The following is a 10,024-nucleotide window of genomic DNA, read 5'->3' as shown; positions in this document are numbered from 1 at the left end:
CATCTCTGCCTTTCTCACCCCGCCCCCCCAAAAAAACGATGTCTAAGTCTCTAATGCATTAATACCCAACTACTGATAATGCATTACATTTTATAAAGCAACTATCTTTTTTTCATTATTCTGATTAATAAACATAAAAGAGCTCTTCTGGTTAACTGATTAAGAATATAATCAGTGCTTCCTATGAACAAGCTATGGAGTAACTAAATAAGGGACACTCTTAGACCAACTATAATTTTTAACAAAACAATTGTTGATATAAAGTTTCTCATAAATTCATTTTATTTCAACAGCAAAAAGATCAGCTCCATCCCTCTGATTGGGATCACAAAGTACAATCTTTTCAGCATGGGTTTTCTCACCATGCCATAAACAGAACGAGGCACTAAGGGACTGATAAGGGGGTATTTTCTGTCTCTGGCATTATTATATTTACCTGCAATAAAAACATCTAATCTTACAGAACAGGATACCTCTTGAAGAGGTATAGTTTATTTTATAATATGTAAGTATTCCAAACACATTCATTGTATGAATTAGGGAAGGAAAAGCAATAAGAAACATTTCATGAATATTCATTCCTAGACTCCAACCATACCAAGTCTTACCACTTTATAGAATTCATAATTTATTAGCCAATGCTATTGTAAAATACTATTGCAGTACTCTAAAATTGATATTAGAGGAAAAAAACTCACACACAATGCCTACCACCACCAGGGTGAAACCAAATCTTTATCTGCCTATGGCTCCTGTCGGGGTCCATAGAGGCAGAAGCTTCATTTTCTTCACGGTTTACCCAGACAGATGTGGAGCCAAAGTGCTAAGTGCATATTTCAAGCATCTGTTCTGAATATGTTTAAAGCCACAGTAAGTTACAAAAGGCAAATTCATAGATGCTCTTTGAAAGTGAATGTAACTATTATACTTGGTATTCTACTTTCCCCACCCCCCCAGAAGTTTTTGATGCTATAAAGATAGACCCTGATATATAGTTTGAAACTCTCACTATAAAATTACTAGGCTAAGTCTATCAAGACTTGAAAGTTTGTTTTCCTGAGGTAGGTGAAAGCGTAATCTCTGTTCTTTCCAGGTGACTGTCTCTGCACAGGCTTCCCTGGGAGGACTTCATCAGCAGCACAGTTACACATCAAAGTCCTTCAGCTCTCCCCAGCTGGCGCCTATTTTCACTTTCACTTTCAATTTCACAGACAGTTTCACAGCACTTTCCATTTCATTCTTGACAATCTGAGCTACCTAAGGAAAAAAAAAAAAAATGAGGTTAACAAACTCTGCCCAGTCAAAGAATGTTTCCCAAACCATCCCCTGAGAAGGTTATAAACCAGACTGGAGCTCTTCACCCAATGGTGCTTAAAATGCTAAATCAGAAAAAATAAATAAATAAATAAATAAGTAAAAAGACATCTCAAACTCTTCTTCACTGATGAGCGGGAATTTCTGAAAGTTTTTGCTAGAATGCTTGGAGCTTAGAAACCCTAAGGGAAAGACTCCAAATTTTTGTTTAATTCCTCCAAGACAAAAACATCTTGCATTGGCAATTGATTCACTTATTCAGAACTAGTACAAAATGGAACACTCTTAGCTCCTTTTCTACCTGTAAGGACTCAACATTTACACAGCCATCCCAGGGCCAGGGTAGAGTTCCAAAATCCTCATGCATAGGAAACAAAGCTGTCAGCCTGACAAGAGTGTCTTGGCTTCCTATGGAATGGACACAAGCATTGCAAAAATACCTGAACAACATCTTCTTCTGCCACTTCATATAGGAGTTCATCATGGAGCTGAAGGATGAAGAAGCCTCCTCTGATTGGGCAGAACATCCCTTGCAGTTTTCTCTTTCGTGACAATCCTACTTCATGAAAAAGGAGCAAAACTGATCAGCATGTCGCTAAGTCATAGGAGAATGTTTTTAGAGATTCTGAGTAACTCTGAGGAATTTTAATGAGAAGATTAAAACACACAAGACTAAGAACTATCAGGAAAATAACTACCTGCTGGTCGCTACCTACCCTAAGTATCCGGTATAAACTCACAAACTTCCTCCCAGAAAGGAGTCTCCCAAATAAGTCAGTAAATGGGGTGTGAGGAACTCTGCTCCAAGCTCTAGTCCAACTTATTTCTCATGAATAACTAACATTTTCTCTATCCATGGAGTCCTCCTACCACCATCTGAGTAATAGCACCAGGGAGGTATGGGGCCTGATTCCTGCCCCAGGAAAGCAAACTAATATTGTTAGGCAGTGTTTCTTAAGGGGGACACTCCCTCATGTCTTTATGGCCAGAAGTGTCATCGTGATAGAACTGGTGCTTCCTCAATTGAACCGTACACACTCCAAACAAGTAATTCTAAACCTAGGCTCCCAAAGTGGACTTCAGAGAGTACACAAACCCCCTGCAGTTATATGTAAGAGTCTGTGTCTGTACATTTTTCTGTGGAGATAATCCATACCTTCCAGTAGCCATAACTCCAAAATATATACTAGACTTAGTTACTATTTCCTCATTAGCTGGACCTAGTGGTACAGATTATGCCCTTCTGACCAAAAAGATAAAGCTCAACATGAACACCTTTACTGGAAGTGCCTTTACTTGTCTGCTTAAACCTCATAGCAGTCATCTTCTTTTTTGCTGTCCAAATTCCCTACTTATCTTTCAGGTCCAGCATGAGTACCATCTCCCTCAGTATCTGGTGCTTCCCTCTGGGAGAGAGTTCTTCAGCTGTCACTATCTGCAGTGCCAGTTTGCTCAAAGGTGACTCTCACACAGTAAGCAAACAAAAGCACCTGAGGCTGCAGCAAGCTGCTTCCACACTAGGACTGCAAAGGCTGTACCTCTGTTCACCTGTTCAGCTGAAATCTGATCTGCCCCATGAAGCCACACTTGGCTCACACCATTGACTGTCTGGATGCTCTAGCTTTTCTGCTTTCTGATGACCATGGCTTTGTCCTCTGATTTTCCTTGGCTACCTGGCTTCTGACCTAGAATGCCATCATGCTCTTGTTCCCCATGTGGTCTGCTTCCTCATGCTCACCTTCCTTTCATCCCACTGACCTAGTGCTACTTTCAGCTGGCATGACACCATGAAGCCATCCTCAGTGACAGAGCCATATCGCCTTCCACTGACTCTTAAAAGTCATTATTGTCTGTATCCTCATTTTGAAATTTATCACTCTGCTGTGTGGAATTAATACAAATAGTTCAGTCAGGTATCATACCTTCCCCTCCTTTCTTAAATAGACCTTAAATTTAAACATAGATTGATAACTTTTACTTCTAAAGCACACAGCACAGTATTACTCCCCAAATAAGTTTAATTATATATTCTCTCTCGCTTAAATATAAATGTATATGTGTGTGTATATACACACATAGTCCCACACTCAAAATGAATGAGGGGCCTCAGATATTTTGAGGGGGACTGATGACAAAATTAGTAATCCTCACTTAATGAGAAAATAAACTTTTGTATCTACGTATTTTTGCACATACATGAACACATTATAACTGGCTGTATTATTCTCTATAACCTGTATGTATGTCTTTTCTAGAAATAGCAAATCTCATCCTCAATAACTAATCATGACCTTTCTGCCCCATCTCTAGCAGCTTTTTCTTCCTCTGTATGCACCAAATCTTAATTTCTTCCCAGGAAAATTTAAAACATGCCTCCTGGCTGGGCACGATGGCTCACGCTTGTAATCCCAACACTTTGGGAGGCCAAGGCAGGCAGATCACTTGAGGTCAGGAGTTCTAGAACAGCCTGGACAACGTGGTGAAACCCCCTCTCTACTAAAAAAAAAATTTTTTTAAAATTAGCCAGGCATAGTGGCACACTCCTGTAATCCCAGCTACTCAGGAAGCTGAGGCAGGAAAATCCCTTGAACCCAGGAGGCAGAGATTGCAGTGAGCTGAGATCGTGCCACTGCACTCCAGCCTGGGTGACAGAGTGAAACTCTGTCTCAAAAAAAAAAGAAAAAAAAGTCTGCTGTCATGGTTTGACAATCTCAGTGACAGTGAAATGGTATTTAAAGCAGAAATATGGACATGTGACAGAAGAAAAAAAGAAAATTTCACTGTACTTGTTAGTACAAGAAATAATTTATCCAAGCAATAAAGCAACAACTCAGGGAAAATATTCTGAAAGTAAGAACAAGAAAACAATATCAGCAAAGGAACGTATGTGATAAAGAGATCAAGAGTGTATTCTAAGACCAGAGAACACTGAAGGTCATAAATAGGAAAATCAACATATTCTTAAAGTATGGTCTGAAGACCACAGAGGATCCCAAAATCTGCAGTCAAAATTACTTTCATAATAACACTATGAGGCTATTTGCCTTTTTCAGTTTCATTTTCTTATAAGAGTGCAGTGAAGTGGCCAACTGTCCTGGTATAGAAGTGAAATTCCACATCCTGGGAAACCCATCCGTCTCCCACAAATTGAGACATGTATCATCCCAGACTGTACAAAGAGTTTCCCAAAGAGGGTTACAGGACATGTGATATTACAACAGATTGAATACAGAAGCAGATACAAACAGCCAGCTGTGTTCTCTTAAGCCAAACATTAAAGAGATTTACACATATGTAAAATAAAGTCACCTATCAAGAATTTTCTTTAGTTCTGAAAAGATGTAGTTATTTTCATAAAAATATGTGACATGTCAAAATACAGTGAGTTTGTAATTACTTTAAATGCTAATATTTTAAAATTCCCTGTTTTAATTTATAATATGGTAAATATATAGACATAACCCACAAAAACAAGAGCTCTTTGAAATCCTTAATAATTTCTAATAGTATAAAGACATCGTGAGACCAAAACATTTGAGAACTGTTGAGAAATAAAATAGAAAATACTTCCCATTTACATTTCTGATACAATTATTCTCATCATGTTACAGCACAGGTCTCATCTATGAACAAACCTGTTCGGTCACTTTGGAGCATACCCTCTCGATGACCATGGGATTTGAAGGTTGAGTGGAAGGTCTCTAATTGCTTCTGAATGTTAACTGTGGCTATTTTGACAATATCAGCTGCCGATCCTTGGACTGTTGTGTTGATAGCTTGACGCTCAGCCTATAAAAAACAATTAACAGGTGCTCTACCAGATATGCCAACATGGTTTCATACTTTCCTTTAGTGTCCACAGTTCAGTACTCACATTTGCAGCCAGACTGGAAAGCTGGACTGAGATGTGACCCAGAACACCAACTATTAGGCTGCATCCTAAGAATAACAACTATCATGATCCGGGGCTCTAGATCCTGGGGTTTCCACATTAGGGCAGACAAAAATATAACAAGGTCAGATTGCTTCAGCTTAGATATCTTGACTACTCAGTTAGGATCCAAAAACTACTTTGCACTTAGAATGTATTTAGCTCATCAGTGTTCTAGACATCATTCTAAAAGATCTGCTCCTCAGAATAATCTTAATCCTAAATAAGTAGAATATCATTCTTTGGGAGGTGGGTTGGAATGTCCTAAGCACACCCTCTATACCAATGGCCTCTTGGTCTTTAATATAGAGTTTGAGCCCTGCAGGTATGGAGCCCTCTGATGTGAATCAGAGCTTTTCATGGGCTGCTGAGGCAAATCCATAGCCGCTAGTGGAAATGCACCTCCTAGATCCCTGGGTATTCGGTTACAACTTCCTTGAAATGACTGCTGCCAAGTGCTTCTTAGCAGGGAACCATGCCTACCAAAATTAATCATCTTGGAAGAGTAGAGGAGGGAGTCTGGGTTAATATCCAAGTGTAATCTATATATGAATATCACTCCCGGTGCCCCAAAATGTCTCAGAAAATGAAAAAGGTCTACTCCAGGGAGGGGGGTCAATGTAACATGAGAGGTATTCTCTAGTCCTCTGTCATCTGAGCTATACCCAGCTTCTAGTATATTAAATGCCTGTAATCTCAGCTACTCACAAGGCTAAGGCAAGAGGATCAGTTGAGACCAGGAGTTTGAAACCAGCCTGGGCAACATAATGAGACCCTGTCTTTAAGAAAAACAAAATAAAACAAAAACCTCTCTCCACACCTAAAATTACTAATGAGAGGGAGAAAAGGCCAGACATAATGTGGGAGAGAATATTTTCTACACATGTAACCAGTAACAGGTTCCTACAAATTGATAAGAAAAAATGCAGAAAACTCAACAGAAAAATTAAAAAAGAAAACCAGAATAGGTATTTACCTGTGAAAAAATAACTAAATGGCTAATACACATTTGTAAGGTTGCTCATGTGTAAGGTTACCTCACTAGTAGCCAAGGAAACACAAATTAAAACTACAGGATACTACTTTATACCCACCAGAATAGCTAAAATTATATTAGCTTAATAGCAAGTGTCAACAAGAATGCAGGGCAGTGAGGACTCACATACTCTTCTGATGGGAGGACAAACTGCTATAATCTCCACAGAAAACAATTTGGCTTTATCTACTTAAGTGGAAAATACACAGCAATCCCACCACTGTGTCTTTCAAACATAAATGCATGTATATGTGCACCAAGAACCTTGTACAAGCATGTTCAAAAACACAATAGCTTAGCTTCAAACTGAAAACCCAAGTTCTCATCAAGAGAAAAATAGATAAATTATGGTATATTCATATGAGTATACAGCTATTCCTACATGAAACAACAAGAATGACTTACCCATGTAATTTTGATAGAAGCTATATACAAAATATACATATATGATGTATATGGAGCTCAAAAAAATGCAAAACAAAACTATAGTGTTAGAAGTCATAACAGTGGCTATTTCTGGGAAGGCGACGGGTGATGATTAAGAGGATGCATGAGGGGCGCTTCTGGGGCACTGACAATATTCTATTTCTTGCCCTGAGTGGTAGTTACACAGGTGTAGCTCTGTGATAATTTAGTGAAATCTACATTCTCTATGTGTGAGAATGTATTTTTCAGCACAACAAAAGTTTGAACAAAAGCAAAAACCAGAACAAAAACCAAAAAACAACCTGGCTATGTTTACTCTATTCCTAATTCAGGGGGCTGGAATATTTTTCGTCAGCAGCAACATAATGAATCAGAACTTTAACACTGAAGTATTTGGCATGAAAAAGTCTTATTACTCTCTCGCATCTTCAGGTATAATAATATTAATTTTCACAAACTTATATGATTCATTTATATTAATAACTATATATTCCATTTTTATCATGTAAATTCCAGAAAATATAATCAATTCCCATTAGATCGAGTCCAAATTTCTCAGCCTGCCACTAAAAGCCTTCTGTCATTTAGAAGAAGCCTTTTAGTTTCCTAGGTTCTAGCTGGCTCCATCTATCCAGGAGAAAATTACCTACCCCTACGTGACAACTCAAACTCTCCATTCCTACCAGTTTGGCTTCTAGCCAGTCCTCACTCAGTTATCCTTTTGTGATTGTCTTTTTCTCATTCCCAACAGCCTAAACTTTAGCCTTCAAGAATCTGTTTAAGTCTTTCCTTCTCCCTGAAACCTAAATAATTAAGTATATCAATGATGTTTTCATATATTTTTTTTGTTTGCATTGTCTCTTCCAAGACTTGAAACTTAAGTTTCCTAGTCCATCAACTAAAGTTACTAATTCACTTAGAGATATGGTAAAAGCCTGATAAATATCTGATATTTGCATGTGGATATATGGGAGGCTAGAGAGTAAAGCACTAACAAAAAGCCAACTATTCTTCCACAGTCCCTAAAAGCATTAATGCTCTGAAGGCTTTGAGCTCCAGACAGAAGTTTAGAGGGGTATTTTCATTACATACAATGTCTAATAAGCACTAAAACACAAAGTTATGGGTGAAGGGCAAAAAACATCTAGTTAAAATAGGAAGATATGAACTATACTAGAAGCTTAAATACTCAGGTACACAGAATACTTTCATGAATCCCAATGAATTCAGAAAGAGACTTAAACATAATTTGAGCAAATATCAATAAATCTTTTAAATGCTGTTAAAAATAGCCTTATTCACTATTTGGGATATCTTAATAATCTCTGATGAGATAGTGCCTTTTTTTTTTTTTTTTTAATTAAACATAGGGTCTCATTCTGCCACCTAGGCTGGAATACAGTGGTTCAATCATGGCTCACTGCAGCCTCCAAGTCCTGGGCTCAAGCAATCCTCCCACCTCAGCCTCCCAAGTAGCTAAGACTACAGTCATTGCACTACCTCACTCAGCTAATTAATTTATATTTATAGATATAGGGGGTCTCACTATGTTGCCCAAGCTGGTCTCAAACTCCTGGGCTCAAGCAATCTTCCTGCCTCAGCCTTCCAAAGTGCTGGGACTGCAGGCATAAGCCACCGTGCCTGGCCAGATAGTGCTTTTAAAATAAGCAAACAAGTAGAATGAACCAAAAATTAATCAAAATTTAGTGACTGGCTAATCTCTGAGGAATGTTAGCAATTTGGTATGGTATGATAAATTAGTATATGGTATAGGAAACAAAGAATAATTAGCAAATATAAAAATTAAGTTTATTTACAACTTATTACCTAAGCGAATAAATAATTGGTTTACTGCAACAGAACATGTTTAAAGTATTATTAAGTAAACACATGTTTACATTAATTCCCCAGACTCTGTTCAGCAAATACTGGCATGTGCCATCACTTCAGAAGTCCTCAATGAAACCAATGGTTGACCTTGTCTCTACAGAAAATCCAATTAATATGCCAGTAATCCCTAAAACGGACATCTGTAGTATTTGCTGAAAAAGTACATGTCGTTGAAATGTTAAGTTAAAATTCCTAAAAAATTTCAACATACGTGGGCTTTATGATAGGGGTTGTTGTCTTTGATTCCTGGCAAATATCTACGCCTTCCCAAAATGGTCTGAACAAACCCGTCTCTTTTACAGTTCTTCACTGTCTCTCTCATGAATTGATTAATCCCTACAAAGAAAATACAGAAATAATTAATTAGAACCAAAGTCTATCCTTCACTTCATTCACTGGCTTAAATATAGCAAAATATACCAAAACCCCACCATGATTCTTAACATTAATATCATATCATCAAACCAGGCATACAAACTTTCGTTCACTTTTTCTAGTCTCAAAAAGTTAGAAATAAAAGAGACTTTAGAAATGAAATACTCTAACTCTTTGGGTTTTTTTGTTTTTGAGACAGGATCTCGCTCACTCTGTCATCCAGGTGGGAGTGCAGTGGTGCTATCATGGTTCACTGCAGCCTGGATCTCCCCAGGCTCAGGAGATCCTCCCACCTCAGCCTCCTGCGTAGGTGGGACTACAGGCACCGCGTCACGATGCCAGGATAATTTTTGTATTTTTTGTAGAGATGAGGTTTCATAATGTGGCCCAGGCTGGTCTCAAACATCTGAGCTCAAGCGATCTGCCCACCTTGGCCTCCCAAAGTGCTCGGATTACAGGTGTGAGCCACTACATGGCCTTTGTTTTTTGAGTAACAACAACAAAAACAAAACATAAAACTAAAAATTCCAGAACAGGGCAGATATCTAAGTGTCTTTACTCCAGGATCTTAAGACTATTCCACATCACTTTTCACAAGTGTCTGTTGATTGTGTGAATCCCCTTTTACTCTTTCATCTTATCATTCCTAGGTTTAAAACATTTCAATAGCTCCTTGTTACCATCTACACTATGATCCAAAGTAGGACCTTGCTGAAATTAATGCATGATTATGATAAATATTTCACTAGGAATAAACATGACCCACTTCTTAAAATTAAAAAAAACTATGTGTAGTGTAGTATTCAAACGTATTCGTATTTCCTAAACCAGCATTCATCCTTTGCAATCTGGGTCAGTCATTATGTCTTAAGCATCTCCAGGATGAATCCTTTGCTGTTGGTGATATGTAATCAATAGCATGGGAATTTCCAAAAGCCACTGGACTCTCATCTTTTTCTGTTTAAGAATTACTGTGATATTTTTGGGTAAAGAGGAAAGAAAAAGGTGAGATTTAAGAGGCTGCACCTCTACAAAATCTCTTACTAAACTCC

The 10,024-nt window shown here is 38.0% G+C and overlaps 1 protein-coding gene across 1 annotated transcript in view; it reads right to left on the bottom strand.

The window, feature by feature from the left end:
• Window positions 1-250: 250 nt before the first annotated feature.
• POLQ (DNA polymerase theta) overlaps window positions 251-10,024 on the bottom strand; it is a 93,099-nt gene continuing 83,325 nt past the window's right edge. The window contains 4 exon segments of the mRNA XM_030802183.1: window positions 251-1,257; window positions 1,755-1,870; window positions 4,950-5,103; window positions 8,809-8,933. Coding sequence (XP_030658043.1) covers window positions 1,144-1,257; window positions 1,755-1,870; window positions 4,950-5,103; window positions 8,809-8,933 — 509 coding nt within the window. The 3' untranslated portion in view covers window positions 251-1,143.

The sequence above is a fragment of the Nomascus leucogenys genome, chromosome 21 (genome assembly GCF_006542625.1).
Source record: "Nomascus leucogenys isolate Asia chromosome 21, Asia_NLE_v1, whole genome shotgun sequence".
Taxonomy (NCBI): Eukaryota; Metazoa; Chordata; class Mammalia; order Primates; family Hylobatidae; genus Nomascus; species Nomascus leucogenys.
This window is presented reverse-complemented; position numbering and strand designations above follow the sequence as displayed.